The sequence below is a fragment of the Phoenix dactylifera genome, chromosome 8 (genome assembly GCF_051530095.1).
Source record: "Phoenix dactylifera cultivar Ajwa chromosome 8, Ajwa_hap1_PhDact_Kaust_v1.1, whole genome shotgun sequence".
In the NCBI taxonomy this organism is placed as follows: domain Eukaryota; kingdom Viridiplantae; phylum Streptophyta; class Magnoliopsida; order Arecales; family Arecaceae; genus Phoenix; species Phoenix dactylifera.
The window spans coordinates 20,333,848-20,353,808 of NC_143197.1; the positions used below are offsets into that span (position 1 = coordinate 20,333,848).

Sequence of the window (19,961 nt, forward strand, 5' to 3'; positions counted from 1 at the left end):
TTATAATACTAATTAAAATGGTCTGATGATTGCACTTTTGTGCTCTCATCACACCCCCCAACTAGCTTATTGCTAGTCTCTAGCAATTAACAAGCAAATGATAAAATGAGGGCACAAAAAGATGTAGTCTAACTTATGACTTTTTTCTTTTCTTTTTTTTTTAAGAATTGAAGCTAAATACACAAACTAATATATGTACCCATTTTCGTAGGGAGTCACGATTGCACTTAACACGTGCAACAAGCCTTTAAACCCCTAGGTTACCCTAGTGGACGAGTGTTGTCTCGTGAGGGTTTGCAGTGAAGTTACCCACAAACTTCATTAGTTAGGAATTTCCAATTTTTAACTCGAAATTTGAACAAGTATTACTGTATGAACTTAGAATTGCAAAGACAATAAATACTTATTGCTATCATATTTAAGCAGACTCTAACTAAAGTTTCATTACTCCCCATCTATCTGCTAACAAGTCAAGAATGTAGTGAGGTGCAAGATAGTATCATATAAATGAGTGGCTTTCACTTACTTCCAACATGATTACTCTAATTTTCAAGACTTATAGAGTTAAATGGTAATGAACACCCCATATTTATTTATTTATTATATATATATATATATTATCAGACTGAATGCTAAGAAGAATGACTTGTGCAATATCTAGCCTTATTAAGCTTTCTAGCTAACCCATGTAGCGAGTGTTAGGCCAATGACTTCCGATCCAGATGGCTCAGGGCACTAGATGTAGAGACATCCTAACAGGCTTAATAACTCAAGTTAACTAGGCTTCAAGGCCAAATTAGTCACTCAGAGTTTAATCTCAATCATCCTCACCTTTTTACGCGAACACTCGCTGCTTGCCAGGCAAGAGGCCCGGTTACTCAGTGAGAAGACTTAAAATAAACTCATTATTATTTTTTTTCTTTTTTTTTGTTTTTTTTAGGATGTTCATCACACATATAACTTTATATTATCTCGAAGATTAAAAGTATCTATATTAGTCGTAAGTTTACATACCCCACTATTCATGTGCTTACGTGTAGGTGCTAACTCATCTTGTATCATGTTAGCAGAAGATAGGTGGAATGAAAACTTAAGCTAGAATTGCTATAATATTCCTTAACTCAAAACTATTATTAAAGCAATTCCTAGTTTGTACAGCCAAAAAGATTAGAGTTTGAGTTAAAAATTTGAACTCCCTTTTTTTTATTTTTTTTAATTTTAATTTTAATTTTAATTATTATTTTTTTGCATAAAAATCAAAAATATTGGATGCTTGGATTAATGATTCTAATGCTTTGATAATATGATTACAAATGTTTAGAATCATATCTTGCATAATCAGCAAGTCATGAGATGAAATAATCAGTTAAATATCAGATCTGAAAAATAATTTTTATGCATGTGATGCGTATGGTGATGATCATGGATGGACCCTTTGAATGTGCTAAAATATTCTGCGATGTTCTATGATGGATGTAATTTTAATTTTCAGATGCCTGCGTGCATCTTACATTCATGTATTAGAGACCTGTGTGTCTCATGAAAAAGGGTTGTAATTTATTATTTTATTTTTATTTAATTTTTAAAGCAATCTGGGATGTAATCTGTGATGTGTGTTGCACGTCGATGGTTGATCGATATGTACATCAACAAGCTCAACATGCACGGATCGAGATCAAGGGTTGATTTAAAAAGCGTCCGCAAATGTTGACGGGGAAAATTTTTTGCCGACACTTGGAATAAGCGTCGGCAAATAAGAGTCGGAAGTTTTCTTGTTTTGTGTAGTGCACTAACCTAGAAATGTTAATTAATACATTTCCACAAAGGTGGCCCAATTCAGACTTAAATGTGAATCCCTAAGTTGAAAGAAGAGACTACTATATAATTTTTGAAGCGCCTTTCAGTATCAACTTAGGAAGTACACTCAATGCCATTATAAGAAATGTTGTAGAAAAATTGTCTTCAGCAACAGGAGGAACTTTATGAAAGAAGACAATATTCTTGTCCTTATCCCGAAGATAAGATATGTGAGGTCTTTGTCTCCGATATTCTTCTTTGCGATAAAGATCATTCAAGGATTCCTTGAGGATTTTCCAGGAGGTGAAGCTCAAACAAAAAGAGATCGCAGTCTCATCTTTTGTATCCAAGTCATTCAACTGTGCCCAATAGTTTTCATTTGAATTCTGCTTGCAACATATATACATAAAATGTACATACATATGCATACATCCATCCATCCATATATACAAATATATATATATATAGTATCACGCTCCAAATCTGGAACATGATTTCTCGCGCCCTAGATCCAAAGCATGACATGGCCGTACTACTGAGGGGTATGGCCCACAATAACACGAAGCCAAACGTTTCATTTAGTTTTTAAATCCATCTCAAATATAATAGAATAAATAGGAATTCAATTTTATTATTTATTATATAAAAACTAACATTGGTTCAGAGCTTCTAAATCCAAATATAAATACCAAGCTGATAATTCTCAATATTCATAAAATCATTAACTACAAATTCATAGTCAATTTAAAATACTAGAATCCTTCTACACAATTGTCAAGCTTGCTAGCACAAACTTCCCGCTTGGACCATCTTCTATCCCTACATTCGTTTGGAGAGAAAAAAATAAAAATAGAGATATATGAGCGACACAGCTCAATATGTAAGACTTTCACTACCTTACTGGATCAAGCATAAATTTTTTCATGCGAATAAATTATTAAAAAAATAACAAATATTCTAAAATAAGCATTTCATAGTACAGTATATTAAAATAAGTCATAAAGCCAATCATGCATACGTAAATCATTCATAAAACATGGTTCCTGGTGTATAGCGTAAAATCATAAATAATTTATCATTGATCAAATTATTTTTCTCAAACTAAATGCTAAGATCACTATTATACTCGTAATAAGGCCGTAATCGACAAATACCACTTACTATTATCTGTTGGTAGAGTTGTATGCCAACTATTATTACTTGTTGGCAGGATCATATGCCAACTATTATTACTCGCTGGCAGGATCGTATGCCAACTAGTATTACTCGCTAGCACGGTCGTATGCCTACTACTTTTACCTACTAGCAGGATCGTATGCCAACTACTATTATCCATTGGTAGGGTCGTATAAAATTGAATGTTGATCTACCCCATTTTTAGGGGCCATATATAACTTTTTGCCATAATTCTTAAAACAAATCTTCTTAAGTCATATTTCTTGAATCATACATGAATAAAACATTAAATGGCTTTATAAAGTTCATAACCCATAAATAAGTATTTAACAACAGAATAATCATGAAATTATTATTTTCATAACAAAAATATAATTTCATAAATATGGAGTTCATAGTTTATAAATAGTGTTTAACGATAAAACAATCATGGATCCATTAATTTGCAATAAATTATGAGTTTCATAATATCGTATACTTGATCCTTAATTTTAAGAAAACATAATATCATCAACATTTAACATTATTTTCATATTTTCATAATATCAAAAAATAAGTGAAACATTGAGAATTAGTAAGGAGTATAAGCCTTACTTACAAGTTCAAAAACTAGTAAGGAATACAAGATCTACTTTCCTCTTTCATCTTAAACCGTCAAACTTCACTAGACAATTCAGTTAACCCTATTAAAAATATTAAAAACGAGATTAATTTTTATTCGAATAAATAGGAAAGGAGACGGTTGGTTGAATGACACTATTTGGCAGTTCCGGGTGGGTCATGCTTGAGTGATTTGATCAACACTTCATAAGGCAAAGACTCGATCAGGACTAAGGATAATCAATATGGTTCATCAATAGAGGTTTCAGAGATATTCAACAGGGTTGAGGTGATCGGTCCCGTAGATAGCCCAGGCACTAGAGAACTAGGGCCTTTTATAGGGTCAACTCTGGTTCGTAAATTAGGTCAACAGGACCCGATCCTGGGTTCCTTGGACATTCTAGAGAGAGAAAGTAGAGAGAGGAGAGAGAAAGTAGAGATAATGGAGAGAGAAAGAGAGGGATGGTTCTCTCTCCTCTTCTTCTTCTTTCTTTCTTTCTCTTATTTTTTTCTTTCTTCTTCCTCGACAAAATAGAAGAGAGAGGCAAGACGGCTGGTGGTCGTGCTTATATGGTCCGGCAAGACAGCGATCGGAGACATGAGGTGGAGGGTGGCCGGCGGCGGCGACATGCTTGAAAGAAGGGAGCTGAATTAGGAAACCCTATTTTGGATCCAATCTTGGTGATTTGTCAGCTAAAACCCAAGCAAAATTAGCTAAATTGCTGGGAAAATAAGGGAAGCAAGACGAGGTTCATTTACCTTGGTCTGACAAAGCCTCCGGAAGCTTTTTTCTTCGATGAGGAAACAAGGAAGAAGGCTTGGAGAAGAAGCTTGGAATCGGCGACTATCTTTGGCGATTTCGATGGAGGAAAGTTAAGGAGGATGAGGAAAGTTAAATAGGCGACGTCTTCGAGTCCTAGTCGAACTCGGCTTGCCTTGGAAATCCTTCATTCTCGCCGGATTCAGAGGGGGGACAAGATGAGTCTTCTTCCTTTGTTGCTTCGTGCCAGGAAGGATGTTGGGGCCTTAGGCTTGGCCTCTTCAGGCCGGCCCACAAGCCCAAGGAAAGTGTGGGCCAGTCAATGGATCGGGCTAGTCAATTTAAAATACTAGAATTCTTTTACAAAATTGTCAAGCTTGCTAGCACGAACTCCACACCTGGACCATATCTGTCCCTATTAATCCTATTCGCTGTTGTCAGCGACCCGCACCGAAACCCACTCACACCGGCGCCGCCACCGACGTCGGACAAGCAAGGAGAGAAGCGAACGGATAAGCACTCTCTCGCTCCCTCGACACCGGACTCAAGGATCACCACTTCGCTTCCGCTACGAAGGGCAAAAGATTACCCCTGGTATCAGTAGGGTAAAACACTTGAGCACCGCAACGGATTATCAAAGATCAAAGGAAAAAGAAGGAAGAAAAATAGCAAAGCAAACACAAAGATGTAACGAGGTTCGGCTACAAGTAGCCTACGTCCTCCACCGCTCCAAATCTCAATTAGGATGATCTGATTACAGAGATAGCACACGTCCGAATGATCACATGCGATCGATCTACAAGAGATTCACACAGAATTCCCTTTGCACAAGAAGTAAGATCCCAATCCTCTTCTTCTCTAGAACCCTAGCCTCACAAACAAGAGTCTCTCTCAAATATACGGCAAAAACCTTACCCTAGGGCTCTCATGAGTCCTATATATAGTCTCAAGACCTTCAGATGATCATAGCCGTCGAAACGCCAACAAAAACACCAAAAAGAAACTCATCCGTAAGATTTCCCGCGAGCTCGAGTCGACTCGGCTACAGTTCGAGTCGGCTCTGGCACGTCTGGACAACTCCCAGAATAACTGGCACGATCTCCGGTCGACTCGACTGTAGCTCGAGTCGACTCGATGATGCTTCGAGTCGACTCGACTGTAGCTCGAGTCGACTCTGACAGTCCAGACAGAAACATGGTTTTTCGGCCTTTCTTCTCCCGGGTCGACTCGACGGACCTCGAGTCGACTCGACTGTTCCCGAGTCGACTCGACTGTAGCTCGAGTCGACTCCGACAGTCCGCCAGACAAAAAACTATGCAGAATTTATTCTCCTTCAATTCTCTTCATCACCAATGGTCTCCACATACCCCAACAATCTCCCACTTGGAGACCTTGGGTATATCCTCTTGTTACTTGGTTCTCCTCTGTGCTCCCACTGAAACTGGATCATCCTAGTGAAATTGGTACGATGCCTCCTCAACGTCTTCAAGCGTGAAGACCAGCAGAAGCTGAACAACTCCTCAGCTTCTCCACCGTGACGACCTTCGTTAACATATCTGCAGGATTCTGACTTATATGAATTTTCTCCAACTTGACAAGTCCCTGCTCGAGTAATGACCTCACGAAGTGGTACCGTATGTCAATATGCTTCGTCCTTGAATGGAAAGCTGAATTCTTCACCAGATGAATTGCACTTTGACTATCTGAATATAACATGCAATCCTTCTGCTCCTTCCCAAGCTCCTTCATCAAGCCTTGAAGCCATATTAGTTTCTTGCACGCCTCTGTGGCTGCCACATACTCCGCCTCCGTAGTCGACAATGCAACAACTGGTTGTAACCTGGAAATCCAACTGACGGCTCCACTGCCCAAGGTGAACAAGTACCCTGTCGTGCTCCTCCTGCCGTCCAAGTCTCCTGCCATGTCTGAGTCCACAGAGCCCTGTAACCGGATCTCAGAACCTCCATAGCACAATGACATGTGCTCAGTGCCTCTCAGATACCTCAGTATCCATTTGACCGCGTGCCAATGCTCCAAGCCTGGGCAGCTTATAAAGCGACTCACAACTCCCACTGCTTGAGCAATGTCTGGTCTCGTACACACCATAGCGTACATCAAGCTCCCCACTGCCGATGCATATGGGATTTTTGACATATTGAGCTCCTCCACCCGCGTCTTCGGACTTTGCCCTTTTGAAAGCTTAAAGTGGGCACCCAGCGGTGTGCCAACAGGTTTGGCACCCTCCATGCAGAATCTCCTGAGTACTCGGCTGATGTACTCCGCCTGAGATAGTCTGAGGATATGTTTAGACCTATCTCTGCTGATCCGCATCCCAAGGATCTGTTTCACTGCTCCTAGATCCTTCATTGCAAATTTTCTTGACAGCTTCAGCTTCAATTTTGCAATCTCATGCATGCTAGCTCCTACAACTAACATGTCATCAACATACAATAGCAAGATAATGTAAGATGTACCGAAGTTCCGGAAGTAGCAACAGTGATCCTCCTGACATCTTCTGTATCCTATCTCAAGCATGTAACTATCGAACTTGAGATACCATTGTCTGGGTGCCTGTTTCACCCGTGCCAGCTGCAATGCATCCCTCCGGCTGCTGCATATATATCTCCTCATCGAGATCTCCATGGAGAAAGGCCGTCTTCACATCAAGCTGCTCTAAGTGAAGATCCTCTACTGCCACCATGCTCAGCACCGCTCGAATAGAACTCATCTTGACTACAGGAGAAAAAATCTCTGTGAAGTCGATACCTGCTCTCTGCTGAAATCCTTTTACAACCAGCCTGGCCTTGTACCGCTTCTTCCCATCCTGCTCTTTCTTCAGCCTGTAAACCCATTTGTTTGACAGTGCTTTCTTCCCCTTGGGCAGATCCACCAAATCCCATGTTTGATTCTGCTCCAATGACTTCATCTCATCATCCATGGCCAACTCCCACTCCTTCCTGGTATCAACCTCCAATGCTTCCGTAAAGCATTCAGGTTCGCCATTATCTGTGAGCAGCAAATAACTAAGAGTCCCATCATACCTTTGAGGAGGCTTCCCATGAGTACTACGAGTGGACCTTCTTAGTTGTGGAGGGGGTGCCAATGCTTCAGGTTCTTGCTCTGACTGAGTCTTCTGATCAGAATTTGCAGACTCCTCTTCAGGATCCACAAAACACGGCTCAACAGGTTTTGTTTCTGATTCATAGCTCTGCTGCATTTTCTCATTGAATACCACATCATTACTACGAATGATCTTCCTGTGTTCGGGATCCCACAGTCGGTACCCAAACAGTTGACCTCCGTATCCAACGAAAATGCACTTCTTTGATTTGGCGTCTAGTTTGCTTCTTTCACTGGAATCAACATGGACATAACTGGTACAACCGAATACTCGTAAGTGCGCCAAATCAATCTTCTTCGCTGTCCATGCTTCCTCAGGAATCCCAAATTCAAGTTTCTTTGATGGCCCTCTGTTGATCAAGTAGGCAGCAGTGTTAACTGCTTCCGCCCAAAACTGCTGTGGCAATCCAGCATGTATCCTCATGCTCCTGGCACGATCATTAATTGTTCTGTTCATCCTTTCAGCAACTCCATTTTGTTGTGGTGTCCCTGGAACTGTCCTCTGCCTGACGATCCCAGCATCTGCACAGTAGTCCTCAAACTCCCTGCTACAATACTCACCACCGTTGTCCGATCTCAGGCATTTCAACCTCCTTCCTGTCTCGAGTTCTACCATCGCCTGCCATCCTCTGAAGACCCCAAATACCTCTGACTTGTGCTTCAAGAAGAACACCCAAAGCTTCCTGGTAGCATCATCAATAAAAGTAACATAGTACTGAGATCCACCAATGGAAGAAACTGGTGCAGGCCCCCACACGTCCGTGTGCACGAGATCTAGCTTTTCTTGCTTCCGAGGTTTTCCTTCTTTGTTGAATGAAACACGCTTCTGCTTTCCGAGAACACAATCGTCACAGAAGTCCATCTCAACACTCCTGAGACCCTGCAGCTTTCCCAACTGGTGCATCACCTCCAGTCCCTGATAACTCATGTGCCCAAGTCTGCAATGCCATAACTTGGCGTCCACATCTGCTGCAGCAACTCCAATAGAGTTCTCCGTGCCGTTGGCGACATAAAGTGTCCCAACCTTCTTGCCACTAGCCATCGTCAACGAGCCCCTGGATATCTTCCACTGATCAGCTGTGAAAATAGTCTTGTACCCCTGGCTCGCCAACTGTCCAACAGAAATCAGATTCCTCTGCAGTTGAGGCACGTGCCGTACGTCCTCAAGCTCAAGTGAAGATCCAGAAATCAACTTCACTTCCGCGCTTTCCCTTCCTTGTATGGTGCAAGGCTCTCCATCCCCTAGGTAGACTTTGCCGAAGTCTCCCTTCTCATATCCTCCAAGAAGCTTCCGTTGGGATGTAGCATGGAAAGACGCGCCCGAGTCTATCACCCAAGACTCGTCACAGGTAGATAAAGATAGAACGAGGGCATCCATATCACCGTCTTCAGCAAGATTTGCCAGATCCTTGCTGACTCCTTCGGTGTGATCGCCTTGCTTCCCTTTAGGAGATTTGCAGTCCCTCCTAAAGTGCCCCGTCTTCCCGCAGTTCCAGCACTTGACTCCCTTGTTCTGAGGTGCTCGAGACCTGCTGGATCTCGACTTCGAGTCGCTTCGAAATCGACCGTCCTTCTTTTGTCTTCCCTGGTCAGAGGTGTTTAGTACACTTCCAGACGACTCCATAGCTCCAGAAGATTTCCTTCTTGCTTCTTCACTTAGAAGCACTCCCACAACGTCATCAAAGATCAACTTCCCCGTCGCCGAAGAGTTGCTCACCGCCATCACCAGGCCCTTCCAGCTATCAGGCAATCCGGAGAGGATTAGCAATGCCCGAATCTCATCGTCAAAACTAATCTCCACTGACTCCAACTGGGCCGTGAGTCCATTGAATTCGTTGAGGTATTCAGCTATGCTGCCGCCATTTTTCATACGAAGATTAAACAACCTCTTCATGAGAAATACCTTGTTTGATGCTGAGGGTTTCTCGTACATCCGCGACAATGTTGCCATCAACTCCATCGTCGTCTTCTCGTTTTTGATGTTGAATGCCACTTGGGATGCAAGTGACAATCTAATGGTGCCGAGCGTCTTCCGATCGAGGACCTCCCAGTCTTCATCGGACATCTTCTCTGGTTTCTTTGCTCTACCTCCAAGAGGTAAATAGAGATTCTTCTGGTAAAGGTAATCCTCTATTTGCATCTTCCAAAACCCGAAGTTCGTGCCATTGAACTTCTCAATTCGCACCTTTCCTTCATCCGCCATCGCAGAAAACCAATAGCTCTGATACCACTTGTTGTCAGCGACCCGCACCGGAACCCACTCACACCGGCGCTGCCACCGACGTCGGACAAGCAAGGAGAGAAGCGAACGGATAAGCACTCTCTCGCTCCCTCGACACCGGACTCAAGGATCACCACTTCGCTTCCGCTACGAAGGGCAAAAGATTACCCCTGGTATCAGTAGGGTAAAACACTTGAGCACCGCAACAGATTATCAAAGATCAAAGGAAGAAGAAGGAAGAAAAATAGCAAAGCAAACACAAAGATGTAACGAGGTTCGGCTACAAGTAGCCTACGTCCTCCACCGCTCCAAATCTCAATTAGGATGATCTGATTACAGAGATAGCACACGCCCGAACGATCACATGCGATCGATCTACAAGAGATTCACACAGAATTCCCTTTGCACAAGAAGTAAGATCCCAATCCTCTTCTTCTCTAGAACCCTAGCCTCACAAACAAGAGTCTCTCTCAAATATACGGCAAAAACCTTACCCTAGGGCTCTCATGAGTCCTATATATAGTCTCAAGACCTTCAGATGATCATAGCCGTCGAAACGCCAACAAAAACACCAAAAAGAAACTCATCCGTAAGATTTCCCGCGAGCTCGAGTCGACTCGGCTACAGTTCGAGTCGGCTCTGGCACGTCTGGACAACTCCCAGAATAACTGGCACGATCTCGGGTCGACTCGACTGTAGCTCGAGTCGACTCGATGATGCTTCGAGTCGACTCGATTGTAGCTCGAGTCGACTCTGACAGTCCAGACAGAAACATGGTTTTTCGGCCTTTCTTCTCCCGGGTCGACTCGACTGTTCCCGAGTCGACTCGACTGTAGCTCGAGTCGACTCCGACAGTCCGCCAGACAAAAAACTATAAAGAATTTATTCTCCTTTAATTCTCTTCATCACCAATGGTCTCCACATACCCCAACATTCGCCTGGAGAGAGAAAAATAAAAATAGAGGTATATGAGCGACACAACTCAATAAGTAAATTTTTTACTACCATACCGGATCAAACATAAGCTTTTTCATGCCAATAAATTATTTAAAAAATAAGAGATATTCCAAACTAAGCATTTCATAATACAGTATATTAAAACAAGTCATTATGCCAATCATGCATGCATAAATCATTCATAAAACGTGGTTCATAGTGTATAGCATAAAATCATAAATTATTTATTATTGATCAAATTACTTCTCTCAGGCTAAATACTAAGGTAACTATTATACCTATAATAGGGCCGGAATCCACAAACACTAACTACTATTATCCGTTAGTAGGGTCATATGCCAACTACTATTACCGTTGGCTGGGTCGTATGCCAATTAACTACTATTATCTGCTGGGAGGGTCATGCCAACAACTATTATCCACCCGTAAGGTCAGATGCCAACTATTATTACCTGCTGGTAGGATCGTATGCTAACTACTATTACCTGTTGATATGGTCGTATAAGACTGAATGTTGATCTACCCCATTTTCAAGGGCTATACATAGCTATCTCAGAATCTTTTGCCACAGTTCTTAAAAAAAATCTTCTTAAGTCATATTTCTTGAATCATAATTTCTCGAAGCATGCATAAATAAAATACTAATTGGCTTTATAGAGTTCATAACCCAGAAATAAGCATTTAACAGTAGAATAATCATGAAATTATTCTTTTCATAATAAAAATATAATTTCATAAATATGGAGTCCTAGTTCATAAATAATGCAAACAATCATGAATCCATTAATTTGCAATAAATCATGAGTTTCACAATATCGCATGCTTGATCCTTAATTTTAAGAAAATATTATTTTAATATTTTTATAATACCAAAAAATAAGTAGAAATTTGAAAATTAGTAAGGAGTATAAGGCTTACAAGTTCAAAAACTATCAAGGAGTACAAGATTTACTTACCTCTCTCGTCTTACGCCATCAAATTTCACTAGGCGATTCAGTTAACCCTTTAAAAACATGAAAAGCAAGATTAATTTCTATTCGAATAAATAGAAAGGAGACGGTTAGTCGAGTGATAGTGCTCAGCAGTTTCGGGTAGGTCAAGCCTAAGTGATTTAATTAACAAATCCTAGAGTATAGATTCGATCATGACCAAAGTTAATCAACATGGTTCAATAATGGAGGTTTCAAAGACATTCAACAATATTAGGGCGATCAGTCCAGTAGGTAGCTCGGGCATCAGAACAGAACTAGGGCCTTTTACCCACTACTATTGTGCGGTACTTGGTGCCGACCCCACCGACAACTTACAAGCCATCGATACAAGAAGTTGTGCGTCCAGATCCACCCTGACAAGAACTGTTCTGCAACCGCCGACAGCGCTGTCAAACTAGTGAAGGAGGCTTGGGACAAGATATCCAAAATCCACGTCGACGCCTAAAGCGGTGGTGCAAAGAGTTCTGCAGGACCAAAGGCTGGCCAAGGTACCAATACTCTTGCCAAGAATTCCAATGGACCCAATGCTCATCGAGGTACCAAGACTCCTAATAATAATTCCAGCAGTCGAGATGGAGCTAATGCTCATAGAGGTCATAAACTCGTAATACTTCCTGTGATCCCGGAGGACCTACTACTAACGCTAACCGGGGTCCAAGTAATGCTGCTAATACTTCACATGCTTGAGGAGGAGGTAACAAAGTTTGTGGTAGTTCGAATACTACTAATCCTGCTAATGCAAGACGGGGATGTTGGTACTGGGGATTCTCTAATGCTGATGGGCCGAGGAGGGAGGGAGTCGGTCGGCGTGAGCTAGAAATTTAGGGCTGTGGAGGGAGAAGGTTGATCGGGTTTTGTTGTGGGAGGAATGAAGTCCGACGATGCTTATAAGCGTCGTCATATTCCTCTGTTATGCTGACGCTTATAAGCGTTGGTGATTAAATATTCCGACGCTTATAAGCGTCAGTAATGAACCCAGACGCCGTCGCTAAAAAAAAGCGTCGGCGGAAGCTTTTTTACCGACATTTTTTAGAAGCGTCGGCGGTTACTGTCGCAAAAAAAAAAAAATCATCGATGTTTTTAGGGGTAATTAATTCCCCACCCTCCAAAAGACCCCGCTATAATAAAAAGTCCCGGTTGATCGGTCTTAAAATCTTCCGTCCAATATCTTTACCAAGTTTAACTCCCGGTCCTTGAGCTCCTTTTATTTTTTTTAAAGGCCGAAAATGCCCCTGCCCTCCTCATCTCCCATTCCCAGAAGGAGAAGAAAAAGACCCCCCCTCCGCCGACCATGGCCCGCCCCCGCCTGAGCTCCCTCCTGCGGCCGCCGCTGGCCCCGGCTCGCATCCTCCCGAGCTCCCTCCTGCGAACTCGCCCCCGCCCGAGCTCCTTCCTGCGGCCACCGTCGGCCCCGGCTCGCCCCCCCCCGAGCTTCCTCCTGCGGCCCCGCCCCCTCCCACGGCCCCGCCCCCTCCCAAGCCCTCTCCCGCGGCCGCGCCGCTAGGATTGGCCCCACCCCCGCCCCCTCATGAGCCCCCTTCTGCAGCCGTCGCCAGCCGCAACCCGCCCTCCTCCCACGTCCGCCACAGCACGGCCCCTTTTCGGAGCCGCCGGCCTAGCGGGAGGAGAGGTGTTCTCCGCTGCCAGCCGCGGCTACCGCCACCGGCAGCCCCGCCTCCCGCGGCCCCCTCCTGCGGCTGCTGTGGCTCGGCCCCCCTTCCGGCACCGCCGGCTCGCGGGAGGAGAAGAAAGAAGAAAGAAGAAGAAGGGAAGAAGAGAAGGAAAAAAAAAGAAAAAGAAAAAAAAAGAAGAAAAGGAAAGAAAAAGAAGAAAAGAAAAGAAAAAAAGAAAAAAAGAAAAAAAGAAAGAAAGGAAAAATAAAAAAAATAAATAAATGCATCAATATATATATATATGAATGAATAAATAAATAAATAAATAAATAAATAATATATTTTAATGAAACAAAATAATTATAAATAAATAAAGCTGCTGCGGCTGGAACCCCTCCCGCTGCCGCCATGGCACAGCCCCCTTTTGGCGTCGTCGGCCTCACGAGAGGAGAAAGTAGAAAAAAAAAAGAAAGAAAAAAAGAAAAAGGGAAAAACAAAAGAAAAGAAAAGAAAAAGAAGATTTAAGTGTGTGTAGAGAAGGCTTAATTGTGTGCAGAGAACACTTAACTGTATGATGCACATAATTTAGTATTTTCTGTATACAATTAAGTCTTTTCTGTACATACTTAACTGTGTGATGCAGAGAATACTTAACTCTGTGCAGAGAAAGAAAGAAAAAGAAAAGGAAAGAAAAAGAAGAGAAGGAAAGAAAAAGAAAAAAAGGAACGAAAAAGAAGAAAAAGAAAAAGAAAGAAAAAGAAGAGAAGGAAAGAAAAAGAAAAAAAGGAAAGAAAAGGAAAAAAAGGAAAAAAAGAAGAGAAGAAAAGAAAAAGAAAAAAAGGAACGAAAAAGAAGAAAAGGAAAAAAAAAGAAAAAAAAGAAAAAAGAAGAAGAAGAAAAAGGAAAGAAAAAGAAAAAGAAAAAAAAGGAAAGAAAAGGAAGAAAAGGAAAAAAAAGAAAAAAATAAAAGAAAAAAAGAAGAAGAAAAAGGAAAGGAAAAAATACTTAACTGTGTGATGCATAGAACAGTTAACTGTGTGCAGAGAAAATATAAGTGTGTGTGCAGAGAAGACTTAATTGTATACAAAGAATATTTAACTTAACTGTGTGATGTATAAAACACTTAACTGTGTGCAAAGAAAATTTAAATATGTGCAGAGAAAATTTAATTGTGTATAGAGAACACCTAACTGTGTGATGCACACAATTAAATGTTCTCTGTATATAATTAAGTCTTCTCTGCACACACTTAATTGTGTGATGCAGAGAACACTTAACTATGTACAAAGAATATTTAAGTGTGTGCAGAGAAGATTTAATTGTGTATAGAGAATACCTAACTGTGTGATGCACACAGTTAAATATTCTCTGTACACACTTAACTGTGTGATGCAGAGAACACTTAACTGTGTGCAGAAAAGATTTAATTCTGTACAGAGAATACTTAACGGTGTGATGCACACGGTTAAGTACTATCTGTACGCAGTTAAGTATTCTCTGTATACAATTAAGTCTGTGTGCAGAGAAGACTTAATTGTGCACATAGAATACTTACACTACAAAAGAAAGGATATCTCCCGGCGGTTTTTTTGGTCTCTACCGACGCTTTTAAGCGTCGGCAAATTTCCAGCCCACGCACCCCAAAGCGTGGGTCAGACGTCGGGCAGGTGGGCGTGGGTCCGGTTTTTGCCGACGCTAAGAGAAAGCGTCGGCAAAAACAGGAATTTGCCGACGCTAATGAAAGTGTCGGCAAAAACGGTTTTCCCGACGCTTTAAAGCGTCGATAAAGCCCAATCCAGTTTTGCGTTTTCGCCGACGTTTTAAAGCGTCGGCAAAAACTCCTTTACCGACGCTTTAAAGCGTCGATAAAGCCCCCCCGAAGTCGTTTACTAGTTGCTGGCAAAAATGGCTTTCCCGACGCTTTAAAGCGTCGATAAAGCCATACAAAAAACTCACCTTTTATTCACTGCATTAATGACAAAAAACCCAACGTACTGTATCCCTAACCGCTCCCCTTTTATTCACTGCATTAATGACAAAAACTCATGCTGAAAAAGAAACTAAAGAAAAATAAATGGCACCCAAATAAATTGAAATTAAAAAAAAAAAAATACAACGAAAACTAGCATCCCAAAAGAAAAATTACAAAGCCATACATCGAAATCCCAAGGTGCTGGGAAAAAAAATACCAGAGGTATACATCGAAATCCCAAGGTACACATCATCGATCTAATTTTTTAAATTTGTTCCTCCTTTTGGAGCTCAACAGCCCAAAGGAAACGAGCATCCAACAAGAATACCAGAGGTATAAGATGCCAATCTGGTCGCCTAGTATTTGTACATTCATGAACTCCCCTGTGGTGGTGGGGGTGGCAACCGATTTGGTGTGCGACGGCTGCCAGAGTTTGCGTCGCTATAATGCCGGCTGTGACCATTGATGCTGTTGGACCTCGACTCACTGAACGACCCATTTGCTGCAGCATCGAATGCAGACCTCCATTCATCACCCGGGCGACTAGGGGTTCTTGGGCTGCTCTCTGCGAAATATTTCAGTCACAATCAATCAATGATTAGACAGCATGGTCCAAGGGAGTATATATAGACAAATAGCATGCCAAAACTGAATAAGGTTCACATGACTCATTTCATATTTGGATTTAATCGTTTATATGGAACTATAATCCGCAATCAAATAGATTAGGTAAAAAAGAAAAATGCTACTAGTTAGTTGTTGAACAACAATATAGAAGCCAGAAGACTTGGTATATTTACATAATAATTATAAAAATCAAACACCATTTTGAAAGTCCTGAAGACACGGAGTCGCCCCAACGATGTGTTTTGTTTTTTGCTAAGCAAACATCATATGGTCCAGGTAAGACGCAGTCCCCATGGGCTACACCAATGACAAATACGAAGAACTTTAAAATCAGCTTACCTGCTCCAGTGCCACCATCGGACCAGCTAGCAGCAGCTGCACGGTTGTCATGGATGCTAAGCTGGCGAGTAAGTTTAGAGAGGAGAGATGACTGCCTTTGGAACCGTTCTCGCTTACGTTTGACATTTTGGTCCTCTTGGAGAAGTTCTTCAATCCGTGCTGTGCTTTGAGCACTGCCCGTAGCAGATAAGGGAAAAGTTTTGATTAGAAACATTTACTCAGGCAACCTCTACTGAAATTACCAAATATATTTTGGATCCATATTCAGATGAACATCACAGGCAATTAAGTCCAAAAATGCAACGAGTATCATGACCAATGAAGACATCTTTGGATACTGCTCACTTAGGTATGGTCAACTGAGCCTCAAAAATCATTTCTGCTTTGTTATATACTGCTTGATCTTTTTGTTACTCCACCACCAATGAAATCCAATTCTGATTACATTATAACCCTTACCCACTAAGAAATGATAAACCCTAACTGAGAAATAATAAGGAGGCTCTAACCATCAATGCTTGGAGTAAACTCTAACCATATGACATGCCCTGTAGCACTATGGGCACAGCTTTGCTGGATGGCACATCATGTGCACCTTCTATTAGCGCACACAGAGTGAACTTAGAAGTAGAGTTCAGTGGTTTGCATACGAATGTAAATTATAAAGGTCAAAAAAGTTTAGTTTTTTAGTTTACTTCAGCATTAACATAAGCGAAAGGTAATATTTTAGTTTACTTTTAAAGTGAACTAGTAATAAAAGTTACTATCCTATAATAAACCAATAAGCTCTACAATCAACTTTCGAGAAAATGTGCAACTGGGGATAATGTATTGAAGACACAACCTTCTGGATGATATTGAATTCCATCTTCTGTTTTATCACAAGGAAGAGTTAGGTAATTCAGAAAATATTAGTGGACATGGAAAAGTTTTATTGCATCTGAGATGTGACAAGCTTAGAACAAATCGGCATGGTCTGAGCATGAATTGGCATCCAGTTAACAGCCAAAGCTTTTTACATTACCATGCATTAAAATAACCTCTAAACATAGAGACATCCACAAATCTAAATAGCCACTAATCATAGGCAGCAGATTATCTGCACAAAGATGGCAATTAGGTTTCACTTTGTTTTGCAAGCACAGAAAATGATCGCTGTAACCATGTTGTGGAATCCTATTACTCAAAGGAAGATTTTTCTTGATCAATGTGGTCTGTAATATTTGATCCCAAACACTCCAATAAACCAAATACCCTTGCAAATGCATATAGGCAGATGTTAATCATGCCAATCGCATACTTTTGTTCATTTTCAAAACCTTAAAAGGTTTTGCAATATGGGACCCTTAAAAGGTGATCAAGAAACAATATGGGACCCTGACGCTCTATGCACACCATCATTATTTATCAAGAAACTTCATAGTGAGCTACTGATGAATATGGTATGACGAGAAAACAAATTTGTTTACCATCCCAACCTACAAATCCTGAGTCATAGTTGCCTTCGATGGCTGAAGCTGAAGAAGTGTTACCATCACTTGCTCCGCATTCATGACTCCTAGGAATTGGGGTAGGAGAGTTGTCCTTTGGTATCATTCCTCCCTAGTGTAACAAAAGAAAACGGGGGAAAGATGAGCATCTGAATTTAATAAAAAAACTTATTTCAGTAAACAGAGACTTGCAACAATATATTGTCAAAAATAAAACCAATTCAACTTATGACCTGCTCATTTTACTACAAAAGAAGGTTAGCTTCTGAACCTGCTTGTCATTTCCACATGAACCAAGACTACGATCATAAATGTGCATCTTTAGCGGGAAAAAAATGCAGGGGTCAAGCATCTTCATTTGCATACAGCTCAACATGATGTGGCCAAACTTGACCATACACATCTTTCTCAAAATATTGCCTATCCCAGGACCAGGGGATATCTGGATAGATGCAACAGTAAACACAACGAAAAGTTACTTTTCTGTACCACAGAAATATAGCTACGTAACACTAAAAAGCAGAGATTAGCTGCTGCTTGTCATTGCCCAACCTTCAGAGGTGTATGGTTGCGGCGGGAGCTGATATGGCACAGGCAGTCGGATCACCTCCGAAGACGAGTCTATTCCATTATTTCCTTTCCGGCAGAGAGTCACCAGCTTTGTTTTGCACACCTCAGTGTCGCTAAATGACTTGCATTCTCCCTGAATGAACAAGAAAATGGTGGTGTTCACAGAGAGTTAACAAAGGAGCATGACAACATTTCCAGAGTAAAGCTGGAAGCATGGCACACCAGCTCTGTTGGCAATACCTGATTTAAGATCAGGTTCTCTGTGCATGAGAATTCAGAACCACGGTCCTGAATGGTGGATGGCAAGAACAGAACCCCCAACTGCAAAGATTGAGATAAATATGATCTTTAATACAGAATTAGATGGTAAAGATGAAGCAGGAAAAGTGTCTTTTCTTATTTGAAGGGAGGAAAACACCAGCTTGCGTAACATTGAATTTGAAAACACATAAAGTTCATCTATAGTTTCTTATTTTCATGACAAAACAGAACAGACAGAAATGCAACTTCCTTTAATTCAAGAAGGTCTGAAGCCAAAGACAACGCAAAATATCAGGGCTAATGAAGCATATCTATCATGTTCCTCAGACCAACAATATGTCGTACCAAAAGGGGTTTAGAAAAGATAATTGCTTCACAACCCTAATCGAAATCGGAGAAAGACAAAGAGGTTGGATTACCAACAGAAAAAATAAAATAAAATAAAATAAAGAAATCGGGGTCAACAGTGTGAAGGAGGAGAACAATAAATCCAAATTTCGAGAAAATCAAGAATCCAGGAAAAAGGGGAAGGCGAAGAAAAAAACAGAAGAACAATATGAGAGAAGAAGCCGGTACCATCACCTGCCGGACCAAGGTCCAAGAACTGCCTCGGCACGATCCTCCCATCGGTCTTCTCGTCCGAAGCCTGATGAATTATAGATCTCGAAATCAGTTGATCTACTATAGATTTCTTCAGGAATTCATGAATTTAAAGGTCTGGAGGGCAAGTAACAAGCGAGATCTCTTTAGGGCCGTGCTCCATGTCGACGACCATGTAGTCGTAGCCGGCGAGGGTCGGGGAGGAGCGCAGGAGGAAGAGGCCGCAGAGGGTCTCGCCGGCGATGAGGTGGGACTTGAGGATCCGTGGTTCGAGGGAGAGGGGAACGAAGTCGGGATCCAAGAGGCGGCGAAGAGGCGGGCGAAGACATCATCGCCGGAGCCCTTCTGCTTCTTGAATCTGGAGGGGATTAGGGAGGAATGGACGAGGAATGGGGAGGGGGTTCCGTTTTCTCTTCGATCTCTGGAATGGGTTGAGGGTGGACGGCGGTGGCCGGAAAAACGGAAAGAGAGAGAGGGCTTGTTGGGATTTAGGAAGTTGGGGAAATGTTGGCTTCCGACGACGCTTGTTAGCGTCGTCTTAGGCTGGCGACTACACCGACGCCTTTTACAAGCGTCGGCAAAGTTTGACACTAGACCAAAAATTGCCGACGCTTCTGAAAAGCGTCGGCAAAAAAGCGTCGGTAAAACCTCTTTTTCCTGTAGTGTTAATTGCCTTCTTTTTTTCTTTCCTTTTTTTTCTTTTTCTTTTCTTTTCTTCTTTTTCTTTCCTTATCTTCTTTTTTTTTTTTCTTTTCTTCCTTTTTCTTTCCTTCTCTTCATTTTCTTTCCTTTTCTTCCTTTTTCTTTTCTTTTTTTCTTTTTCTTTCTTTTTTCTTCTTTTTCTTTCCTCTTTCTTCTTTTTTTCT

General features: G+C 41.6%; 1 protein-coding gene across 8 annotated transcripts; it reads right to left on the reverse strand.

Annotated features, from left to right (window-relative positions):
* Nucleotides 1–15,297: 15,297 nt before the first annotated feature.
* On the reverse strand, nt 15,298–19,653 carry LOC103700489 (tyrosyl-DNA phosphodiesterase 1-like). Of its 8 annotated transcripts, none has more exons than XM_039116423.3 (8): nt 19,229–19,369; nt 19,078–19,141; nt 18,475–18,555; nt 18,217–18,367; nt 17,936–18,106; nt 17,644–17,776; nt 16,175–16,347; nt 15,298–15,773 (listed from the first exon to the last, which is right to left on the reverse strand). In XM_039116423.3, exons 5-8 carry the CDS (start codon nt 18,065–18,067, stop codon nt 15,474–15,476), a joined length of 738 nt encoding a protein of 245 aa, XP_038972351.3. In that variant the 5' UTR covers nt 18,068–18,106; nt 18,217–18,367; nt 18,475–18,555; nt 19,078–19,141; nt 19,229–19,369; the 3' UTR covers nt 15,298–15,473. The 8 variants fall into 8 exon arrangements, with proteins under 8 accessions (XP_038972351.3, XP_038972350.3, XP_038972348.3 ...); XM_039116422.3 differs by having other exon boundaries at nt 19,072–19,141; XM_039116420.3 differs by having other exon boundaries at nt 19,072–19,556.
* Between the last annotated feature and the right edge of the window lie 308 nt (nt 19,654–19,961).

What these genes read in the sequence shown, in the direction of transcription:
- LOC103700489 (XM_039116420.3), bottom strand. Translation starts at nt 18,067, where the DNA reads ATGTGTATGGTCAAGTTTGGCCACATCATGTTGAGCTGTATGCAAATG. An exon ending in CATGTGGAAATGACAAGCAG is followed by an intron (nt 17,777 to 17,935) that starts GTTCAGAAGCTA and finishes TTGTTACACTAG; the next exon opens with GGAGGAATGATACCAAAGGA. An exon ending in AGGATTTGTAGGTTGGGATG is followed by an intron (nt 16,348 to 17,643) that starts GTAAACAAATTT and finishes TGCTACGGGCAG; the next exon opens with TGCTCAAAGCACAGCACGGA.